General features: G+C 44.0%; 2 protein-coding genes across 9 annotated transcripts; both read right to left on the reverse strand.

Annotated features, from left to right (window-relative positions):
- Positions 1-1,342: 1,342 nt before the first annotated feature.
- On the reverse strand, positions 1,343-8,246 carry snorc (secondary ossification center associated regulator of chondrocyte maturation). The gene is made up of 5 exons (XM_076745534.1): positions 8,182-8,246; positions 7,423-7,502; positions 6,568-6,998; positions 2,519-2,686; positions 1,343-2,381 (listed from the first exon to the last, which is right to left on the reverse strand). Exons 3-5 carry the CDS (start codon positions 6,641-6,643, stop codon positions 2,272-2,274), a joined length of 354 nt encoding a protein of 117 aa, XP_076601649.1. The 5' UTR covers positions 6,644-6,998; positions 7,423-7,502; positions 8,182-8,246; the 3' UTR covers positions 1,343-2,271.
- Positions 8,247-8,762: 516 nt separating this feature from the next.
- gigyf2 (GRB10 interacting GYF protein 2) lies at positions 8,763-24,445 on the reverse strand. 8 transcript variants are annotated; one of them, XM_076745012.1, is made up of 29 exons: positions 24,345-24,445; positions 22,181-22,232; positions 21,835-21,991; positions 21,559-21,654; positions 21,197-21,305; positions 19,875-19,980; positions 19,692-19,732; positions 19,559-19,594; positions 19,215-19,391; positions 18,677-18,888; positions 18,400-18,547; positions 17,241-17,492; positions 16,967-17,139; positions 16,603-16,759; positions 16,317-16,483; positions 15,154-15,248; positions 14,716-14,844; positions 14,440-14,570; positions 14,250-14,353; positions 13,506-13,646; positions 13,234-13,392; positions 12,896-13,144; positions 12,681-12,803; positions 12,267-12,503; positions 11,670-11,872; positions 11,385-11,536; positions 11,070-11,278; positions 9,748-9,889; positions 8,763-9,650 (listed from the first exon to the last, which is right to left on the reverse strand). In XM_076745012.1, exons 2-29 carry the CDS (start codon positions 22,216-22,218, stop codon positions 9,583-9,585), a joined length of 4,011 nt encoding a protein of 1,336 aa, XP_076601127.1. In that variant the 5' UTR covers positions 22,219-22,232; positions 24,345-24,445; the 3' UTR covers positions 8,763-9,582. The 8 variants fall into 8 exon arrangements, with proteins under 8 accessions (XP_076601127.1, XP_076601122.1, XP_076601125.1 ...); XM_076745007.1 differs by having other exon boundaries at positions 11,055-11,278; XM_076745010.1 differs by having other exon boundaries at positions 12,896-13,147.
- Between the last annotated feature and the right edge of the window lie 168 nt (positions 24,446-24,613).

Consider the following 24,613-nt stretch of genomic DNA (forward strand, 5'->3'; position numbering starts at 1 on the left):
AGTTGTAGTCGACTGAAAAACATACAGCAGATGTATTAATTGCAACTGTTGCTGGAAACTGATATGAAAATCTGAAATGAAGTATTAATTTTGAAATTGCAACCTTGTCTGCTATGCCCTCAGTAAGTTCCTGTTGCCATATGGGGGCTTTTATTTTGAAAATCCAGCCTTCTTTGTGGCTGGATTTTCACCCTGATGTTACCACAGGGTGCCGTATTATTCTGAAAATTCAGCCTTCAGCCTTCCTGCTATCTCCTGTTACCATCTGGGGGCTTTTATTTTGAAAATCCGGATTCTACCAGAGCACCCAGTATGAACTCCTGGTTTGGACTTATTACGTGTGTGTGTGTGTGTGTGTGTGTGTGACTGTAAGACAGAAAATAGATTCAAATTGTGAATTAAACCTGAAAAAACTCCATATTGAAATGAAATTACTCAGGTTGTGGTTGTTCATGGCATCTCGCGAATGGAGCCACTTACTAAATGAACCACTGAATGTGGTGATGGACACGCATGTTGAGACATGTATGTAGTCTGCACCAGGCGGCTTTACAATGTTGAACATAGTGATTTTTCAAGTCAAAACTTTGTTTCTAGTCACTTTGATGTGTACCATTCTGTGATTTCCATTCTCAGACTGGTCTGAGTGGGTCCTCCTATCAGTCTTATCGTGATGAGACAGACTGAAAGCTGAACGTTCATTCTTTCAAGTCTGTGAGAAGCTGCAGAGGCAGATTTAGACTGTGATTATGATTGAGGGTTTCCTGGTTTCGGGTGCTGAGATGACTTAAGTATATTTAAAGTGTGAGAAAGTTTTTTGGCCCTTTTATCACCAATACAATGACCTGGTGACGATGTTTGAACTCGAATCCTCATCAGACAGCAGAGAAATGTTTTTGAATTTGATAAAATCGGACAGATTTTGGGCACATTAGCGCTAAATGTCGCTCTCATTTTTGGCGAAACCCAAAGTGGGCAAACACAAATCTCCTTTAAATCACACCTCTATGGTTTTACGACCACATGGGTCGGGGCTCACATGGGTTTGGTTTGTGTAGTTATTTGAGACACACAACTTTGTAGAATTAACACATGCTGCTGCATGTTTTTACACTGATTTAATTAAGTCAATTCAACAGAACACATAGAAATGAAATAAAGGGATTCAAATCATACAGTCAAAAGGACTCTGACATCCTAAACTGTTTCATGCAATAAACTCGAGGCTAACTGACCAAAAAAAAACATAAAAAGTGTAAAACAGCCCCATAAATATCATCCTGTTGTCGGTGTTGACTCAGAGGTCATGTGTTAAAAAACCACACAGCAGTCACAGACATTTGGCATGTGATTTATTATTTGGATTTATTCAACTTCAATCTGGACCAAAATAACTGGGCAGTGACATCATCCAGCTGAGGACTCTGAGGCGTATAGAAAAAGACAAAATACTAAAATAACCCCCCACCTCCCGCTCCCCCCTGCAAATAAAACAACAAAAAAAATCTACAAACACTCACTTGAGTGCAAACACGCGTTCATCCACACTCTATATTTACTCTGCAGGTAGAACAAACAACCCCGGCGACCCTGTTTACATTCATCGAAGACGCCTTTTTAAAATGCTGTCTTCTTATTTTGACTCGACAAATGTTTGGGAATGGTGCAACGCAAACTGCAAAACTTGTACACGGGTGACACCGAGGGAATATTTTAGAAACTATTTTGGTAAAATCGTAGTGAGAGACTAATAAAAAAAAGCTCACATGTGGGTTCACACATCGTTCTTATTGAAGGAAAAAAGTGAGACAGACAAACAAGAGTTGGACTTCACGTACAAATAAAAGCACACACGCAGGATGCTTCACATCAAAGATCAGGAAACAAACATTAAGGACCCTTCAGAGCACGCATGGAAGACCAGAAGGAAAGATGCGTTAAAATGACATGGACATGCTATGATTTCCACTGGAAGAGCCAGCCAGCTTCTAACATCACACCTTTAAACACACGTGGACGTGATGAGCAACAGTTAGCGAGATTACGGGAGGACAGAGAGTCTGTCGAGGGACCTGCCACAATGTCTCAGCGTCTACAGCGAAGCGGGAGGCACGGACTCAAAGGAGGACGGGCGGCGAGTTCAGAGACTGAGAGAGGCAAAGGAGAACACACTCAAGGCGTAAAAAAAAACAACAAAAACACACGCACGCACGCACACACACACAGACACACACATGCATGCATACACAGGCAAGATGGGATGCATTCACTCTAGGAGGCGGTGAACTTCCTGAGTGTGATGACGATGAGGGCGAGGAGGACGGACGCTCCCAGGAAGACTGCTATAACGATGGCTGTGATGGCGCCCGGCCCCAGCACCCCTGCACGCGCACACGCACACACACACACACACACACACACACACACACACACACACAGAGGAAAAGATGCAGTGTTAATCTTTGAACACATACAACTGACAGACATGTGGAGGCTCTGAATGTTACATTGATTATACCTTCCTCCTCATCCATGGCCTGGGAGTGTGTGGTATCCTCGTAGTCGAAGGTGAAGGGCTGCTCCGTCATGTCCTGGAAAGGGTCTTTGGTGGTGACGTCACTGGGCGGCTCTCCAGACATGGTGTCCTGGTTGTCCCTGGTTGTTGAGGCAGGGTCTGCGACTGTCTCTGCAGACGGAGAAAAAAAGTCACTCATAATCCCTGACCAATGACTCGCTGCATGTTTTCTAATGGCAGCAATTTCACCGTCTTTGCTAATGGCTCTGTTTGACTTGTCTCTGGACGCCGAGGCCTCGGGGACGCAGAGCTGCAAACATGGCCCCCGTCTGTAAGGACTCCAACAGCCTCTCTCTGTCTCCCTGGGTAAACGGCTCAGGCCGGGGCATAAGGATGTCTTTGTAGAGGATGAACATTTTGTCCGTTCGAGCTGCAGGTCGCCTCTCCACGAGTTTCTCTTTAGACCGAGGGTTCAACCAAGCTCGTCTATTGTCACAAACTCTCCTTCAACCAAGGTTTGGTTAGTCATTTCGATGGAGTAGTGAATATTTGATGCTTTAGCACAAACAGCTCGTGGGAGAGGCGGTGATGGACTCCCTGCCGTCTTATCCTCTGCCAATCACTGGTCTGTTCTCTTTCCATCCCAAATTGTCCACTGACATTCCTCCCGTCCGAGCATGAAGTTGCCCTGAGACTTTTCACACCTCTGCAGTAGCCAGAAAGTCAGAGTCTCTCTCTCCAGCCCACATTTCTGTTTCCTGACACGACTTTTTAGAGCTTCTGGAAAAGCCCAGTTGAATCTAAACCACCAATATGACTCTGCGTTTGTGGCCGCCGCCGTCTTGATGGTAACTGGGCGGCTTTTCTTTTGAGATCCAAAGGAAAAGGAGGAAAATTTGATCTTCATCACCCCTGAAAAAACAAACTCTTCACACACAAGCCCACCCACTCACTGATTCACTTATCCTATCCTCAACTCGACACATACCAACAAAACCGTAATCCAAACATAATTACAGTCATCTTATTTAACGCTACTTATTTACTTTGTAGGCTCTGACGCCCTCAGTGAACTCCTTCACCCTGTTTTACATCTTTTCTCTGCCATCTTATTCTAACACAGCAGAAAACATGACATGATTACTAAGAAACTTATGCATATGATTTAATCCCAGGTCTTCAACGTCAGCATGTTAGCGGCGGTGTCTTCTAAATTCTGATATGCACTTCTGACGCAAGTGTTTTGATGCTGCTGTGTTGACTCTGAGTCGTGTGGAACTTCCTGTCCTGTAGCCGGCTGGAGGTTTGGAGGCCCGGGCCTCCGGCCAGCTTAGCCATCAATGAGGCCTTCAGCCGAGGGCACAAAAGGCAGCTTGTGCGGTCACGGAGGGCGGCGGGCTGCAACCAGTAACAACCGGCCAGGCCCAAAGCAGGCACTGACTGGGTACTGCATGTCAAACAAACTTGTTTATAAAATAGTCCGTGTGTGTAAAAGGCTGTGCCTTCTGGACAGCTTGATTTAATAAGAAGGCAAAAAATAATAACATGATGTTTTCTGTCGATGTTTGTTTCCACAAGGAGGGGTTTGCTCCAGCTAGAAGTTTCTGTTTGATGGAATTAACATAACTGAAGAAGAAGAAAAAAAAAACCAATCTTCTCAGCTGACAGCGAGTCATGAAGGCGGAGGCTCCCAGCGTTCGTTGTCTGATGGAAGCGAACCGCTCAGATGAGCTCAAGTACTGCTGCATCGACACCGACCGACGTGTGAACTATTTCAGCTATTAGCTATGAATTACTAATGTTTTTCTCTTCTCTTTGGCAAACTGTGTCACATTTTTATTCACCACTTAAAGCTAACTATTTCAAAAGCTCATCCATTATTCTATTTCAATCATTTCTTCATTCCTTTTAGCACAAACTGTTACAGCTTCTCGTTCTCTCACTACTTTTCAAGCAGTTAGACAGCAAATCTGAATTCATTAGTTTTAATTTCTTAAGCTTTCCATGGATCACCTGCTGACTACAGAAGTAGTAAAAGTACCCCGAGTTGCACTAAGTTTCCGTTTTTTTTAGAAGACATGACTCCACATGTCAATCAAGAGCCCTCCTTTTCTTTACACAAGTCCAGACTCATAAAAGCCCAGCAGAGTGGAGGGCAGGCTGATTTCAGACATTAAAAGCACAGAGGGCCATTTGTTGCTACCTCAGGCCTCTTCGGTCAGGATTTCACACCAGCCGGAGAGATGACAAAGCGCGCAGACGGGCGTGTGTGAAAAGCAACCGCGCCAAGCATTGAAACTGCGAGTGATGCAGCCCAAACATGACATCGGTGGTGTCGTGTGTCCTTGCTTCACCCTCTTTAACTTTAACAGGTGGTGGCCACATTTTCCAGAATTAAATATTTGACAGCCTGTTTTGGATCATAGTCTGAAACGACATTAGGAATGGGGTTAGGCTGCAAAAACTGGGCTCCGTGCCCAAGTATAAAACTAATGATGAAGTCTTCTATGTACTGTAGGACAAGGCTCAGCTGCGTCTCACATTTTAGCAAAGTCAGCCATTTTGAGGAAGACCAAGGAGAGATTGTGTGAGTAATTATCACGCTGTGTTGCTTCAACTTATTTCACAGTTTGTTTTCCCATGCTGAGTCAACCGTTGGGGTTGCATGTCACGCTGTTTCAGTCACTCGGTCGGTTGGCGCTGTGGTCAAGATTGGTGGCCCGAGCTGAAAACATCACATACTGTTCATGAGAACCACATCGCTGACAAGAAGCTGCTGTGAAGTGCAGACGCAGCGTACAGCCGAGCAGAAGGGGCAGCTGTCCAAGATAACATTCGTCTTTAAACATCCTCTGAGGTGCATCCAGATGGTTAAACATGTGAAAAAAGTGAATCCCTAAGTGCTGTGAGGTGTTAAAATTATGTTTCCACCTTAAAATTGGACGGTCCAAAGCACGAGGAGGAGAGAGGTGTAGGTAAGTCGTTCAGTGGCAGACACCCTGACTGTTTCTTCTATCCCAGTAGGTTTTGTGTCCCATGTAAAAGGTGACGCATGGTTTTTTTTTTCTACACAGGACAGGGAGGACATTGTCCACTTGCTATGTCCCTGTCGTCCTATTGCCCCCCTTGACCTCTACTGTGACCCCGGAGCCTGAGAGCTGCCCTGCTATGTGTCCAGCAGATTTTTTCAAGTTGACTTGAGAGCAAAAGAGGAACAGAGAACACAGAGCTAAGTGAAAGTGAAAGACAGAGCAGTGAGTGTGCAAAGCTGTCGAATTTTAAGCAGAACTCGTGCTGTAAATGCTTCCTATGTCCCAGAAAATGTCCACAGATGAAGACAGAATCATTTCATCTGTACCTGCTTCTTTCTACCTCCAACATCTCCCCAAATGCATGTACCAACCTTCACACCTGCGGACGTTTCACTACCTCAAACTACACAGAATCACTTCAGCTTCATGGCTCGAGGGCTGTAGGTATTCAGTTTCATGTCAGCATCGGGCATCATGAAAGCAACCGAGTCATCCTGTTTGTCAAAGAGCAGCTTTCACAGCTCTCAGGGCCTCAACAACTGCATCATTTACATCAGGCTGCAGACTCACACATGCAGGCCTGTGAGCGTGTGCGTGGAAAAGAGGGGTAAAATGACACGTATGCACACATCTCTGATTTAATACCTGCAGAGGACCAAACGTTAGCCCATGAATCACATACATCCAGATATGCAAACAACTGTAAGTGCAAAGAATAGAAAACCTTAAACCCACCCATTTTGAAACGTTCCACGAGGGTAATTAAGTGCAAAAAAAATCTGCAATGATATAAAATTACACATTTTTTCTATAAAAAGAGGCAGTGATTTACAATTTGCTGGAACCTTTTTCCTCACATCACACCTTTCATTTCAGCCAGATGTTGTTTATCTGTATAAATCAGACACTGTCTTCTGTTTCTACCATAATGAGTTGTAGCACACACCGGCGAGGTCGCATCCTTGTCATCCAGCCACAGAAATGAATAAAAATACCAATAACACTGAAGACGAGGTTTACCTGTGTGTGCAAAGGCGACCATGAGGCCTAGGAGCACCAGGAGGAGGAATCTGCAGATACTGCTGCTGTGGACCATGGCGGCTGTGCAGGATGAGCGTCAAGACAGAACCGAGCGTCTCCAAAACTCCTCGAGTGGCAACTTCAAATGAGTAACTGACCCCGGGAGAGGAGCAGGAGGAGAGTACAGGAGGGAGAGAGGTAGGCAACTAAAGGGGTGAGAGCAGGGGTGGGACTAGGTGTGCACAGGACCGTCTGGACAGTGTGGACTTTGTGAGCACATCATCGCAGGGCACACCCACTCCAAGCTTCTCCGGCCACATAGCTGGGTGTGAGGGGTAAACATTCGGTAGCCACTGACCTTGGCCGGGTCACATCACGAGGGTCTCTGCTGGACGTTTTTACGCCTTCACTCTGGAAGGAAATGTCTGAATCTACAGATGGGAGAAGAGAAGGAAGGATTCAGATCTAAATGTACGAATGAAAACAGTCTAAAAATCCTGCCTCCTCATGTCGAAGGACAGAATTATTGGCAGCATTATACAGAATGACCTGTTACCCTCAATTACTGATCAATTTTACTGATACATCAGGACATAAACAGTAATTTAAAGGGCTAATGCGGCAATTTAGTACGGCACTTTCAAAAAGACGGAGGACTCGCAAAAGACAGATTGAGAATGGCCACAATCAAAGGTGTCCTCATTTAAATCCCCTGTGTGGGTGAAGAATGTTGGGTCCTACATTTCCCATAATGCAGCTGGCCCAGTAATCATACTGGATTAGCATTATGTTCCACTTCATTCATTCAGCCTGACATTGCTTTCATGTTTCTTGTTAGGAGTCCTTTTGTTTTACCCAAAGCCGAGTGACGGATCCGTCCCACCGACATCTTTTCGGCTGACCAGGAAGTTGCTTGGAGCAGTTCACGGTTTTCACTGTGATCAAAGAAATGCGTCAATTTATGAGTTGCTGTTTCTATAATGCGACTTACAACGTGCTGTGTCAATCTCACCCACACTCGTTGGTATGTTTCTGTTCCTATTTTAAATGGATGTAGTACCTTTAGCTACGTAGGAAGATGCTGTCCTCATTCTTAATCCTGCCTGCTAAGCTCTAATTGGCCAATTGTTTCTCTAACCGAGAGAAACAGCTGCAAACGGGCACGATGTCAGAGCTACATAAGTCTCTGAACAAAATCTGAGATGTGGGTGGTGACTCAGATATCTGGAACCAGGCTATAACGCAACCAGTGTTTTTTTCCCCCCCATTCCACCGTCATCCTCAAACCCACATCATCAGGTTTATACTGCCAGTGACTAAGATCCTCCTGAGCAACGGAAGGCATGATTGTTTTGAAGTGTCCTCTTCAGCATTAGTAAACCGACCCTTGTGTCAAATCAGAGAAGGCCTGAGGCCGAAGGAGAGGAGTATAAAGCACATTTGCCTGCACAAAACTATTAAGCAACGAAATTAATGTAGTCAAATAAAGAACCCCAGAAGTGCACTTCAGTACAGAAAGTCGTGTCAGCTATGATGCAGTTAGCTTGAGAAAATCAGGGTTTGCTGTATTGCTAAAGGGTATTTTGGCAGAGCAAATGTCATTTTTGTCCTTACCCATGTCTTTTGGGCAGTCTTCACACTTTCCTGTATTGGCATTGAAGGCTTTTCATAAAGGTTTGCAGCTCGGTATGGTGTCCATCTGTGTGCGTGCTTTGACACATGCTGCTGCTTTTCATGAGAAGGATATTTGTGGGTTTCATTTCCTCTTTGTTGATTTATGAGAGAGGATGAGTTTTTACTTCCTGAAAAGTTGCGTTTTTTGAGAGAGCGAACGTTAAAACTTAAAGGTTAATTTCTCATTTGAGAATCAGTCTCACCTCCTACAAGGAATTAACAGTCAGCAGAACACAAGCACCAAACTACCGGGAGGAAGGCACGAGCTGTGATTACTCATATTCAATCTCGTATCTAACGTCTCAGCTCAGAGGGATTTAAAATGGTTAGTTCATTAACACTGAATGCTGATTCAAGGCCTCTCAAAACACCTGGCACTGATTCATTTTCACTTAAACATCTCCAGCCCTCAATAGGATTCAGTAAAACGTGATTTATGGTAGTGTGACAGGGTGAATGCGTGTGAATCAAATGAATTCTGCACATTTTCGTGGGTTTTCTGAATAGCTCAGACACAGGTGTGAACAGCCCACACATCAGACTGTTTTATTATTTCATACTGCAATAAAAAAGTATGACTCCAGCAGATCATTTTCATATATTATAATACAGATGCAGAATTGAAAGTTTATTCTTTAAACAGCCTAGTATTTTACAAGAAATAGATAACTACTTGGAACTTTTGAACATGTCCTTAAAACAGGACATAAGTGGGCACGAATCCTTGGGCTCTACATTGCCGTCATTATCCATGAACACCCAGCAGAAAACAGGGAGGGGAAAGAGAAGGGGGGGGATTAAATGTGAGGGGGGAAAACTTTCAATAAATAAAACAAAAACAGTGGATATAATCTCTCTAACCTTTCCCATAATAGCCCACCCCACCCATATATCCACATTTAATAAAAATCCCATACAATGGAGGCCGAATTTGAAATTTGTTGTTGAATTTCTACATTACATGATTCGGGACCGAGCAGCTGATGCCGAACACACATCAACGCCTCTGCAGACTCTCTCCAGAAACTTGAGTTCACTCGGCGGTCGCCCTCTCGGCTAGTCGGTTGTTTCTCTGGCCGGTTTGCTGCAGTCCACTTCTATGGAGAGTTTTTAGCGGGTTATAGGTCCGTACGCAACAGGAAAACACAGCCTGCCTCAGAGATCGCCGTTTGTTCACAATTAGGAATTTCGGAGGGATTACCAGAGTGTGTCTGATAAACGGGGAACTGAAAATAAAGGTGATGGCGGTGGAAGCAGTCGAGGGGCCGCAGCAGGGGTTCAGGTAAAACAGCTGCTGTTCAAATTGGATACAGTCAGTGGGGTTTGCTTGGCTGCAGTCCCTTAAAAGTCCTCCAAAGTCTCAATCTCTCCCATATTCAATCTCTCGGATGACGCATTCACAGAAAAACCTGAAAGATTAAAAAAAAGAAAGATCCAATTAGCAGATGAGACATATGAAGCAGTGACACATCGATGCAGATTTAGCACGCGGCTGGACGCCCTCACCTAGAAGGCTGGGGTCTGCGCGGACCATCTTCTGCTTCTTTTTCTTCTTCCCTGAGGTGACGGTCTCAAAGCGCTGCTGCTGGCCGCTCGTATGGTTCGACTGGTAGACCGACGAAGATCCTGTTCCACCCCATACAGAATCCTGGGCAACAGAGAAACGTGGCTTTAAAAGACCGATTCAACTGTTGGAGAAACGGCTTTCCTGCTGACTTTTGATTCATTTTCCAAAATCTTGTTTTTTGTTCACTCCGGGGAAGAATGTCATTCATCTGCTTTTGCAAACAAAATCTCCAAACTACAAACTTTAACACTTTTCCGGCAGGAAGAAAATGCTCCAAGTTCAATGAATCTCAATCCAAACAAAGCGTTCATGGCAGAAGAGAAGTAAAATAACTGCATCAAGACAGTCAGAATATTGAAGATAAAGACAACGCTGCCTTCAGAAGTTGTGTGTGGGCAATATGCATATTGCAATCTCGACATGCAGTGTGACACAGCAAAGTGAATCAAAATATGTGATGAATAAAGCATATTCAAGACTGCCTCCAACAGACTTACACACCCAGAAATATTTAAAGAAGACAGAGTGCAGAGCCGCACAGAAAGTTCTGACAGCAGACAAATTTATATTCTCTCATGATATATACACTTCATCATATCGCCCAAACCTGACACACACTTGATTTCAAGTTTAAGAAAATATGACATGTAGCTTTAACAACACAGAATACTTTGTCAACACAGACAGATTTGGTCTTCATCCCCTTTAGGAACAGGAATGACGTCTTTTGGGGGTGAGCCAAAGGGGTGACGCAACAGAGATTCACACCAGAAATGTCAATAACAGTAGTGGCCATGGATTATGACAGCATTGGCTATGAAGGGGACTTGCTCTGAACATGGCAGACATGTCCCAGAGGGGAAACTATTTTTGGGGCACAAAAAGGATAGAAATCGCTTTGATGACATTACAATATTTACATGAGCTCTACAGCGAACCACAACCAAACCTTTTGTACCCATGTGCTGGGCTTCGGGTGCACTCACACCTGCAGGGGAAAAAAATGATACCTTGATGCATTTTAGCTCTGGTCCAGTTCCTGTTCACACAGACTTTTTACAAACATCAAAGAGGAGGATACAGGAAGTTACACAGACAGAGAGGTAACTCGTTGATCGCACAATTTTGGGGACTGTCATCCTGCATCATCAGGACACACATGGGAAAATCAATCTTTGGAGCTCATGAAGAAATAACTGACTATAAGCCCATTATAAGTGTGAAAGCACCCTTTAACTGGCACCACTTCAGTCTTGCTCACCTGCTGCTGCTGCTGCTGCTGTTGCTTGAGGGCTTGCTGTTGGTTCTGCGGTGCCTGTTTCTGTTGGTTAGCGTTCTGTTTGGCACGACGTTCCAGGAACTGCTTGGCAAAGTCCTTGGCCTCGGGAGTGTCCCCCAGATAGGCCCTGACATAGTCGTGCACCTCATACGGAGAGTCCACTTCTTTCAGGAAGGATGCAAATGTGGGAACTGGCAGAGAGACAGATGGAGAACATTTGTGAGTTTGGCTTTCAGAAATGGTCCATCAATAGTTGTGGGTGGAGAGCGTTTGCAAAAACATATTTTCAAATCTTACCATCCAGGTTGTTGGCTGTGTTGAGGGTGTGCAGGGTTTGCTCACACCATTGCATGAAGGTGTCCTGCTGGCTCTTACTAACCCCCTGAAACAACTTTAGCAGCTTCTCCTCCTCTTCTACCTTCTTATTGGCCCGTCCACTCAAAGAGTTACTTCATGAGTACATGCAAATGAAGGAGGAAAGGACAAAAGGAAGTCATTAAACTCTGCGTATTAGTCATATCCTTCATGCTTACCATCAAATGTTGTGACTAAGATGTTTTTCTATTTCGGCACCCTTAATACCTGAGGTTGGCGTTTCCTTTGTTGTTCTTCTGCGTGTTTCCTTTCCTGGGTTGCGGAGGTTGCTGGACTGCCTCTTTCACAGCTTCATCCCAGAAGCCCATGTTGGAGTTGTGAGTGTCACCCCAGATACTGCTGGAGTCTGAGCCCCAACTAGTGCAGGAGCTGGTGTTCACAGACCCCCACACTGAGTTACTCAGAGACGTCTGCGACGAGAGTGAGACACTGTTACTGACAACGCTTGTTTCTGTGGCTGGAAGTCACAATTTCAACTATCACTTGAGGTTATCAGAATAAAACAGGTAACATGAACAACAATCTGGCCTCATTGACTTTTAAATTTCTGACAGATTTGTGAAGTGAAACTGTTTACAGCCGGTCATATTTTCAAGCAGGCATTGCTGAGGTTTACAAACGACTCAGAGCGACTGACCTTTCACATCCAAATTAAATAAAAACTGCCTCGAACAATATTCTGGACATCACCGTTGAACTTCTAACGTTAAAAATGTTGCTGTCGTGCTGAATCCATTAAAGATCCACACCCAACTCTGCGGCTCTAGGTAGTTTTCATTCTGGTTTATCATACAGGTCACGTACAGTTCTGGTTTGAGCGCGGATCTGTTGGGTGACGATGGGATGTTGTTGTGGTGGCTGCTGATCCTTCCGCTGTTTCATCTGCTGGGCTTCTTCCCTTTGAATCTCCAGCAAAGATTTGGTAATCGCTGGCTGTTTGGCCACACTACCCCAACCAGACAGCTTGGCCTGGGGCTGCTGAGCCAGCTGCAAGGCCTGCTGCTGCTGTAGCTTCAGGAGCTCCTGCTGCTGACGTCGATGCTGTGGGGACAGGGGTGGAAAAAAGAGATAACGTAAGTTCATGTGCATAAAAATGGCATTTGGTGAATGAAAGGATGAACCAAAAAGCTTCACTTTTAACTCAAGAAAAACACGAAAACATTGCTGGTGATGGAGCGTCCAAACACAACCTGCCTGACTTCTGCTCGCTCTCCTTACCTCCTCCCGTGCCTGTCGTTCTCTCTCCTCTTCCAGCTTCTGGATCTCAGCCAGTGACAGGGCGTTCTGAGTCTGGCTGAGAGCGTTGGCTGACTGCTGGCCCCACTTTGAAGAGGATGGAAGCTGAAGAGCAGGATGAGGTGTTTTGTGAACTTTAGATACATTTTGTACCATTTATCAGTTTGTTTTTGCTGACTCATCTTCTGTAACCTTACCTTCATTTGGGCGAGCTGCTGCTGCTGCTGCTGTTGTTGGAGTCTCCTGAGGGCCTCCTGTTGCTGCTGCCTCTGTCTCTGCAGCTCCTGCTGTCTTTGGGCCTCCTGCTCTCTTCTCTTCTGCTCCTCCTCCTGTTGTTGGGCCAGAGCAGCTGCCGCTGCAGCAGCTGCTGCCTCTTCCTCCGCCCGCTTCTCCTCCTCACGCCTCCTCAATGCTTCAAGTTCCTCTTGCTTTCGGCGCTCCTCTTCCTGCTGAGGTAGAAAATACTGCAGTTTAGGGCGACATTTCACAAGTCCAGAAATGAGGTAAAGTCTGTGATGTGTTTTCCTTTGCTTACCTGTTTGCGAAGGAACTCTTCCCGTTTCTTTCTCTCCTCCTCTTCCCTCCGCCTCTCCTCTAATCTACGGAGAGCTTCCTCTTGTGCCAGTCTCTCCTCTTCCTCTTTTTGCCTACGCTGTGCCTCTTCTTGCTCTCGCTGCCGTCTTAATGCCTCCTCCTGAGATTTACACACCGGGTCAGTCTCAACGCCATTAGAGAAAAGTGACTCACAATGAAACAATAGCTCAAACGCTTCAAGTGCGTCCGATCCATATTGTTCAAATGCTCCACCTGTTTTTGGCGTGCCAGCTCCTCTTCTTCCAAGCGTTTGCATTCCTCCTCCTGCCGGGCCCTCAGGGCCTCCTCCAGCCGTTTCCTCTCCTCTTCCTCCCTTTTGGCTCTCAATTCTGCCTCACGCCTTTCCAGCTCCAACTATCAGATGAGAACATAAAAATACACTCAAGGTATTATCTGCAGTGTTGCGAGAGTGGAGCATATTTCTGACTAATCTTAAACTACTCTGTGTCGTGTTCTACTGTCGCCTGCCACAAAAACTTGAATGGTATTTAAGGTTGTAGAAAGTCAACAGGCTGTGCAATAGTTCAACCAGATTGACAAATGACAGGCCAAATGACCGTTAACTAAAACTGGGCTCACTACAGGAGTTTGAGGCTGATTTACTGCTGATTCTCCTCTCTGGACAATCACAGGAGAAATCTGGTCTGGGCCCTTGGTCAAGGGTCCAGTCTTAAACTTCCTGATCTACTCACAGACTCATCAGACCCAACCTGATAATTTCAAACTTGTTCAATATTTAGAAGTTCAAATATGGATATTACTTCAGTACTTTTTCGAGTGGGACAACCAAAGTCAATGAGAGAGACGATTCTACAAGGGGACGCTGGTGCCAATCAATGTTAAACATTCAAACCCTTGAGGCTAAATGTTAGCTAGCATGCTACTGTTTACAGTTACTGAGACTGACAATTAAAATCTCACAAAAAAAACAGAAAAGTGAGCAGAAATACTGTTTACCTTCGCAGACTTTGACTTCTCTAACTGCTGCATCTGCTCAATGGTTGGAGCCTGCGCCATGGAGTCTATAGGTAAATCCCACACGCTGCTGCCATCCCACGCTGCTGAGAGTGATAAATTATGCTGCATTACACCTACGATAACATGATATAGAAACCAACTCTGCACAAGATTTAAAGGAGAAACTCACTGCTTGGAGGGGCTTGTTGGAGGTTTGGTGTGCAGGAAGCCTGAGAGGATGGGTTCTGCATTTCCCACACAGAACCAGAATCTGGTACAGACAGGGACCTTGTAACAGGAGGTAGGAGGCTCTCAGATGCTCTGCAATAACATGAAAATAAACATATTAATAAAGGTCCCTTGATGTCAATGCAAGACAAGAGCACTAAAGCCTGAAGCACGGGTACAAAGGTATTTAGAGATACAGAGACAAGACTGTCCAATATCGTGTGAGCGTTTTATCAACCTTATCTTGAGAGCCTGGTATTGCTGTAGAAGCAGGTTGATCTGCTGTTGGTGTTGCTGCTGCTGCTGAAGAGGAGCTGAGCTGAGGGCTGCAGCCTTCTGCTGGGCCAGGGCCTGAGCATACTGCTGTCTGAACAGGGGAAGACAAACAAATGGAGAGATGAGAGAAGAAAAGGAAAATGGAGTTAACATTTGAATGAATATCAGTGGATGAATTATGTACAATGAGTATGTTTACTTCCTGTATGTACTCGTGTTTGCACATATTTTTACAATTTTATTTGGTATGATTGAGGATAATTTTAATTGTGAGGAACAGATCAATGCTGTTACTTTTTCCTGTATTATATCAATTTAGTGAAGCATTTTATAAATGTGTATATTTGCATATTTTTATCATGACAGATACATAAAAGTGTCGGATCTGAGCCAGTTGTACCTGAGGAGGTATTGATACTGGAGCTGCTGTAACTGGTAAAGGTTGAGAGCAGTCAGCTCTTGTTGCCTCTTCAACCTCTCTTGGTCACCATCCCCCTGCATTACATAAGAAGACACAATCAAATAAATCCCAGCAGTCAAACAAGCAAAAGGTGGCTTCAAACATGACACTGAGGAAAGAGGCCTTTTGGGCTGAAATCCTGATGGAGGCTTAGCAAAAACTGGAAGAGTCTGGACCTCAGAAATGCTGATATGCCACAATCTTTGAGCAACTTGACAAAGTTTGAGCAGCATCCACTTGTGCAAAAGCTAATGCAGACCTTTCCATATTAAACGAGGCTGCGACTGCAACCCAAGGTGCACCTGAAGCGGTTTGGAAACTGCTAAATTTCCAGAAGAACTTCTACACATCAGCAGGTTAGTTACAGAATTAACAATTTAACTAGCGATAACAAATAAATATCCATAATACAGGAAGAGACTGTATTCATGAACTACAGGCTCTAAGACATAACACTCCCTCACCCATATCATTCAGTGGTTGAACTGATCAGGAAACAGATAAATGCTTGAGCAGCTCAGTGAGCTTTGTATTTGATCATACGTGTAGAAATGTACAAACAGATTATTTCAGTGTCATTTTAGTGTAACTTTAGCTGCTGTAATCACAAGGACAGAGAAAAAAGCCCATATATGGCTTAAGGAAATCAGACAGTGAGTGGCTGTTTCTTCTGACTGCTTGCTGACATGGTCACACTGTGGAAGGGTGTAGATTACGTATGTGTCTTGGACAGATACGTGCATTTATACCTTTTCAACATCTGACACATGAAGTGCCAAAGTATAAATGTGGTTATAAATGCTCCAAGTCCAGCAATTTCATTTCAAAATTGAAAGCATAACACAATTTCATATGACTGTGATGATGATTTGCAGTAAAGAGATACAAAGCTCAATTGCTTCATGAAAAATCTCCATAAAATCCATCAAGTCAGAGAGAAAATGTGTCCTCGTACACTCACCAAAACATGAGGGATTCTTCTGACTCTTACTGGTAAAAAGAGTGGAATAACACACCACCTACAGGTCATGGCTAGTACTGGCAACGAGTGCTGATTACAAAGCAAACCTCTGGACATTATGCCACATTTAGCAAACACATACCTGTAGAGGTGGAGGTGCAGGGCCTGGAGTGAACGGTACCCTCCCCCATATCTTCATGATTTCTCCAAGTGGCTGAAATACTTCGTCACATCCTCTTTTGACTAGGAGAGACATTGTGAAGTAACCAGCCTGGAACCATTCAGTCATCTCCTGGTTGCTGAATGGACCTGAGAGAGCACAAGAAGAGAGCAGAGGAAGTTCAGGGGCAATGCTCGAGCAGTTTTGAGAGTAAGTGTGCACTATTTAAGTGACATTTTGAGCATTAAAAAACCTCTTCCAATCTCACCCTGTATCTCCCCTTGGGGGTCTTTGTAGAACCATTTGAGAGCAGCCTCGTGGGTGAGCGGCAGACCTGCAGGTTTGGGCTTCTCTGAAGTCTTTGCTGCAAGTCTGTCATCATCCACCACACCATCCTGTAGGTATGCTACCATCTTTTCTGCCTCCTGGAGAACAAAGATGGCGAGAAGTTTTAAAAAAAGATATTACATTACTCACAATACCATTAACTATTAATCATTTACTGAGGGCTAATTTGAAGGGCAGTCAAATCTCTAGCATCATAACATTCACAACATGCTTTCCTCTTTAATGAACCTACAGACTGCCTTGTTATCGTGAAACAGACTTATTTTAAAAGCCCACTAACTCACCTGCTCAAAGTGTTTCAGTCCCTCGTCTTCATCTGTGTCATGTGGCACAGTGGTGGGCCTGCCAATCGGTGCCAATATACTTGACGGGAAGGGCAAAGGATTGTTCATCGCCACAGGAACCTCCACAGGCTTTTGCTGTGGTAGCTGGACAGCAGGCGATGGAGCAGATACTTCTGCATAGAACAATAACAGATATTAGGAGGTTTTCCAGGCAGGAGGAACCAACTGGTTTAAAAAGTCCTATTTACGATGAATCTGAACACCCTAATCCTACCTGCAAGAGTGGTAGAAATGTGGGTCCTGGGTATGGACTCGAGCATGCTGTTAGACATGGGGATGTGCAGGGGAACTTTGCAGGGCTCTGGTGGGAGCTCCAGGGGCGGCTGCCGTTCAGCTGGCCTCTCAGACTCTTCTGTCCTACTGGGCTGGCTCTGGGACAGAGACTGGGTGGGAGCCTGGGGCTCTGAGACTGGGGGAGCAACAGGTGAAGCAACAGGTGGCACCTCTTCTGATGCTCTCGCCAACTCTTTGAGGGGAAAAAAATAAGAAAAACATGAGATAAGCTCACCACCAATATAAGTATGATCCACAATTTAAAAAAGAACGTTTTCCTTATGGTTGATGATGCAGTAACTGCCAATGAACATGAGAGATGAGAGCGCCTCTTCAACACCACTATCACTTTGCTTTTCTTTGGTTCGACTCTCACCATGTGACTTTGATTGCTTTGAAACTGCCACCAGTAAATTCCTTTTTTATCATGGTGGTTGGTGAACAAAGCAACCACCACCTGCCACGTAATCTATTGTGTCTTTCTGTGTCCTTGACAGCAAAAACACAAAAAGTGACAACAAGAAAATTTGGACTGTATTTTAATGCTGTGGGAGTTTTTTAATCTTAACTCATGAGACCTCACTATACATCAATATAATTTAGGCAAAATTCTGGTGTTAAGGCAACAGAACAGCACAGTCCACTAAGAGGACAGCATTCAGCTTCAAGCCCCAAGGGGCCTGTTTCACAAAAGCTATTTGTGAGCAAATGGTGTCAGCATCCCATTTCACAAATGACTTGCAAATGGATACATCTCTGAATACTACAGTCCTCTTGCAGGGTCATGCATGCGTTGCAAGTGTGGGGTTTCTTTTTATCAGCTTACAGTTTCTCATGTTGCAAGTCACAGTTCGCATGTTTGGTCAAAAGGCCCCAGGTTCAAAAACCGATGTAAGTAAGCGTAGGCGTTTCCAAGCAAGACACCATAACAGCTTCAGGACTGTACTTTTAGGTAGAAATAATTCTAAGACAAAAACAATGAACTTAGAGTTCCAATTCTAGCACAAAGCTCATCAGACTTTATATCCATGAGTGCCAAACACCATTAAAAGACAAAAACGCATTAAAAAAAGAGCACTAAAACTATGAAAGTGACTGACCATTTCGTTCAGCCTCTCTCTTGGCCTCTGTTTCCGTTTCTTTGGTCTCTTTGGGCTGACTGTCCTCTTCCTCCAGGCCCTCTTCGCACTCTTCCAAGGGTTTGAAGTCGAGCTCCGCCTCCTCCAGGATTGGCTCCTTGGAGGCCTTCTGAATACATAACAAAGAACGCAATTACACTAACATACATTTATATAAATAAATGAGATAATAATACTTCATTTGAAAGCCCTTTGTCATTAATTGATTATTGGGAACTCTTCTCAGGTCTTGTCTTACCTTGAGTGAGAGAAAGGCCCCTGATGAGTCGAAGGTGCCCGCCTCCTCGTCCGCGTCTTCCAGACACCATTCTGGAAGGCTGTCCCTCTCGTCTTCCAGGCTGCCGCTGCCTGACCGTGGCCTCCTGTAGCCACGCTCATCTTCTCTTGCATCAAATGGGAAACGACGACGCTGATCTGGGTGTTCCCGCCACCCTGCTGACCGAGGCCCATCTGGAGAAAATGGGAAAACAGTTAGCTTTGTACAACCAATCTTGATCTCAGGATGTATCTTAGCTTCATCAAGATGGACAGCAAACTTTAAGGACACCACTGAAACACATTTTACCTTTATCAAAAATTTGCTGATCTATGATTTGGACATTATGCTTGGCCATACTACGATTTTAGTAATATTTTATTTACATGCTGTAACACACTAATGTACATTATTCTGAAAAAGGCCATACAACAAACCTGGCAGGACATCACAAGCACATTTATCAAAGATAATTTATCAAAGATAAATGTATTGGAAATTTGTTCAGTGCAGTGCCCACCTGGGCTTGGGGGGCACCACCGGTCACCGTCCCGTCGAGAACCTGCCAGGCGCCAGCCCCCCTCATCATCCTCACCGTTCTGGTCGTCACGAGAAGAACGCCAGTTCTCACTCTCTGCACGTGTGAAGTCGTGCTTCCTCGGTAGGCCTGTTACACCGTCCTCATAGTTGCCTCGGACTGCAAACAGTAGTGGGTGAGGGGTGATTAAAGGTGAAGCTACCATCATTACATCGATAGTTAGCATTAAAGCCAGACAAGCAAAGTAATTTGTGCCATTTACACCTACTAAAGAAATCTGAAATTCTTACAGATCAGTTATTCCACTTGGGCAAAAAGTGACTTACTGTGATTCATCTGAAAATGTCCTGGAGCAGCATCAACTAGGTGGACAGAGACAACAAGTAGATAAGTCTGAGTATTTTCCATTGAGTACATAACATATTCATTACTTGAGCAACAAAATTTTTTTACACCAACCTGGGTCTTTTCGACCTGGCTTTTCAAACCTTCTATCACCCCTGTTGAGGAAACCGAAACACACATTATGTACAGTCATAGCAAAAAGATGTTAAATTACTGTCTAACAAAAACTCATACTGAACATCTGTCCATGGTCTATAGAAGGGGAGACTTGTACACCACAAACAAGTATTTTAATACCTTTCTTCCCAGCTTTGGGAGCGATGCATCTCCCTCCCTCCACGACCAAAACCTTCCACATCATCAAAACTTCTTTGGTAAAACCCTCCATCTCCTCTTCCCCGACCTAAAAACAATCACAGGTTGACATTACCTAATGTGACCTAAAGAGGTCTAGTTGCTAATACTGTTTGCTAAGCATCAGGTAGGATCTTTACCAGAGTGATCAAAGGACCAAATGTGATTCAAACATCAGCAAAGGGTTACACAAAATATTTGAGACTTTCCACAGCAGATAATCAGGAAGTCTATACCCACCTTCTGCAGCTATTAATAATGGGTGTTTGGGTGAATAGATTGGATGAATTTTCAAGGGTTCATGCAGTATATACTTTCACCCAGACACACACACACACACACACACACACACACACACACACACAAACACACACACCTGAACTATCATCATCCATTGCATAATCTGCTGAATCACGTTTCTGTACTTTCCCTTTCATTTCTCATTCACAACATGTACAACAAACCAGTTCTTGTGGTTTTGAAATTCATCTGGCATCTTCATAATTTACAGACAATATTCGCTAGCAGTGACAATGTAGTTTGCCTGAAGTATGCTTCTCTTTTTATACTTTGCTGGCTGTAACAATTTAATTTTCCCGGCGTGGGATTAATGAAGTTTTTATCTTATCTGGTCTATCTTTTTTATTTTCCTCTCCTCCCCTTCCTTTCTGAGCATTTTTCAGATGACAAACAACAATTTGTGCATGACTGCCAATGTCTGATTTCTGTACCCATGACTGCATCCTATTAATAATCAAAAGCTCTATGTGAATTAGGTTGTGAAGAAAAACTCACACACAGTTCATTTGAAGCACTTGCTAACCAACAGTAACTGATACAGTGAAATACAGTATGCAGCCTGAAGTGACTAGTGGATGTGTACAAGTGTCTGAGTGTGTGCACGTAAAGAGTGATCCCATTTCAAACAGGGTTTTCCCTGTTTGAGGCACATCACTTTTGAGTTGAAGCAGCTGAGAAAGACTATGCTGAGTAAACACAACACCAACAGAGTGCTAATACGACACCCCTTTTCTCAAGCTGTGGCCAAATTAGTGGGATTCTTCAAATGCATCTTAACTGTCTGCAGTTGTTAAGACTTCTGAAAGTGCACTGACAGAAGAGCTAAATAGCTTAAACAAGGGCTCATTTAAAAAATGAAATCCTCTATAGTGCTTCCACGGCGTAAACTCCACCTGCAGCTACTTAGCCTGGAAAAATAAGAGGCAACACAACACATTCATGTATGATCTTCATTCAGTTCTTACCTCTACCCCTTGAGGTACTTCGGCCTCTTGGTGCCCCTACTATCGGCCCGCCTCCTCGCCCAGTCAGCCGAAGTACAGCTGCACTGTTTACAGACATGGAAAAATTTCTCTGCAAATACAAACAGGGGGAGGGGAGAAAGAGGGATGAACAGCAGGCTCTCAGCTTTCTTCTTTGCACTTGCTCAGTATTTGGTAGCCTAATTGGCAAAAATACAGTATAATCCAAGAAACTACACACACACACACACACACACACACACACACACACACACACACACACACACACACAGTCTTGAAGCAAATGTGACATTTATTTTAGTTGGGTTGATAAATCACACACTATTTACTTTAAATGCTCCTACCTGTTCCTCCTCTGTGAAAGACACGAGTGCCAGAGGCGGCAAGGGCTCCTCTTGCAATATGGGCAGGAACTCCTTATCATGTAGGTCTATAGGGATCTGAAGGAGAGAAAAAAACAATCACAAGCTTCACTGTTATGGTGCATATAGCTTTGAAAGAATCACACAAAGTAAGGAAGTTGTAAATCTAATCTCAGCAGTAAAACTATTAGTACGCAAATCATACTAACTGCAAGCCTGCATCAACAGCTGAGATCCAGACATTATAGGCCTACCAACCTTGTTATCCTTTACATAAAGTGCTAACATTTCTTCTCTCCCGTAGCGATAGTCTGCAAGTTTATACTTTGGCAATGCAGGTGACAGGGGTGGAGAGGCAACTGCGCAGCCGCTTCCCCCACCACCGCTGCTGCCGCCTCCAGACAGGGCACGGAGCCTGCAGAGAGACAAACGACAGTAAAAGTAGAAGGGACAGATGAAGGGGAGACAACATTAAAGCTGAGGTGGCAACTGGCATGTCTTGACATGTCTGGAAAAGCTGCACTGGGCCCTAAAAGAAAACCAGTTTCACAACCTACAAACCATTTCCTTCAGACCAATCATGAATTCATGCCAGGTCATTTACCATTCTGGTCCAAAGTTAAGTGTCTGGGTTTCGGCCATTCTTCCTTGAAGTTCTACGAATATAAAAAGGAAGAAAAAGGATTATTACAATTCAGTAAATACACTATTATACTGTAACAGTGTTACTGTTGAAAACCAAATTAAATGCAACAAAAAAAAGTGTGCATCACCGCCGTGTTGTAGTATTTCATGCACCTTTCAAGGAAAAGAAAAATCCAACATACTTATGCAGCCTGTTTTATCTAAGACTTTATTGATGCTACACCCGGGAAATTCACTTGTTACAACAGCAAGAATAAAAAAGAAACAGTTAATACTAGTTTAGTAGTCTGCAATTAGAGCTGCAACAATTAATTGATTAGTTGTCAACTAGCAATATAGAGGGGAAAAAAGGTAAAAATCTCTGATTAGGTTGTGGATAAAACAAAACATTTGAGGATGTCATATTGGCCTTTGGGAAACAATGACTGACATTTTACAGGCCAGACAACTAATCAACTAAATAATGAACACATTAATCAACACCACACTACTTTAGTTTTGTCACCCACTTTAATGTATTCCCACTGCTGAGGATATATAGCCCATCCCACTTGCTCACAAGCAGTGTACAATTTCAATCTGCTAAAGCTATTTTAAGAAGTCTCCCAGGCTGCAAGGAGGGTATGTCAGACACCTGTAATTGACAACTTGGAGGGTGCTTTTACTTCAGTAAATAAAAATAATCATGTTTTGTTAACAAAGCTAGATGTGTGCGTGTGTCTCTACTTCCAACGCTTCCCCTTAAACTCAAGTCTGGAAAGCAAGGATATATAAGGTAGCGTGGCTTCCTCAAATAAGTCGACAGTAGACTGACAATACCAATGACCATATGGGAGCGAGGACAAGCCACGTGTGAGTTTGTAGTAAACGCAACAACTTGAGCAACTGAACAAAGTTAGCGACATTGGTGGCAATTCTCCCGATCGCTTCGCACAATTGCCGATCTTTACAAGAAGTGAAAACTGAACGGCTGGTTGGTTTTACATGACGTTATAACTCGTCTGAAAAGATTTACGAGCCAAAGATTGGTAACTGTCCGATCTATTCACGACAACACAACTTCTACCAGTTCAGTCTTGTCAGACTTGGGAGTTTTGAAAAGTCAGCTGAAAAAATAGTGACCATTATGTTCTAGCAAAGTTGTCAGTTACCTTGTGTAAAGCGTTGAGTCCACCGTGTAACGCTGACGCTAATCTAACAGGATGGCAGTGAATACACAGCTACAGATGCTAGCCAGACAAACCCATTCCGTTTCTATAGCTCACATAGAAGCTAACGTTTGCCACTTTACTGAATAATGTTAAGTGTTGACTTGCAATGTTCACTATGAGCAGAGATGGTCACTCCGGAAGGTTATGTGGAAATCATCATCGGCTACCAACATGACGTTAGCTAACGTAGCGAGCTAATCAGTCATACAACCAACGTGGATAATTGAAGTAATCACAGGACACTACTACTTGACATTAGTTAAGACACTTTCTAATGCTTAAAGGCTGACAGAAGAGTTATGATTATGTTGAAAGGTGCCAACAGAGTTGTAGCTTGTTAAAGCCCCACTTGCTACATGCTGGTTCCCAGCCATGGGTATTTTCGCTAGCTACACGACAGCTAACGGTGGTTCTGTTAGCACGGCAGCTAACTGCATTTGGCCAACTAGCTAGCTAGCTAGCTAGCTAGCAGCGTTGTATTCCAACGTAACGTTACACAATGTATGTCTGTCATGCGTTGAAGACATAGGATCCTACGTATTGACGCCGATTTAGGAAGGAGAAAGGAGAAAACGTACTGTCATATATTCTGTATATCAGATGCTCTGACATAAATTAATCCATATCCTCAGCACTTTGAGCTAGCACGCTAACAGTTTGGCTAACGAGCTACACGCGGCCTTCAAGCAGGCAGCATACACAACAAAATTTCCTTGTTAAAGCGTCCCGCACTTCACACGGCCCGGACGCGGACACAGAGCTACTGCAGCCCGGTGCTGCAAGGCCAAGTAAACATGGTGGTTTAACAACAGCCTGAAGCACCCTAGCTCGTCAGAATATGGCTCTCTGACATGGCACTTTACTTAAATGTACGATTTCCTTTGCTAGTGTATTTAACTTTGGCTGTCTTACCTCTGCTTGTTCTGACAGCACAAGGTTTGTATGCGAGTTGTGTGGCTCTCTCTGGGCTCTCTCTCTCTCTCTCTTCGTTTTCCACAAGATGGCTGAGTATGGGTCACATGACATCAGATAAAACCCGTATGCCGTACAAAGATTTGCTGACTAGGACGTATTCCAAACAACGAGGTGGATATTATCACTTTATTATCACTGCCATGTTATATGCGCCCGCTGTACACAGTACATTCAGGCATATTAATCATGTCACATAAAAAAACCAA

The sequence above is a fragment of the Chaetodon auriga genome, chromosome 12 (genome assembly GCF_051107435.1).
Source record: "Chaetodon auriga isolate fChaAug3 chromosome 12, fChaAug3.hap1, whole genome shotgun sequence".
Taxonomy (NCBI): domain Eukaryota; kingdom Metazoa; phylum Chordata; class Actinopteri; order Chaetodontiformes; family Chaetodontidae; genus Chaetodon; species Chaetodon auriga.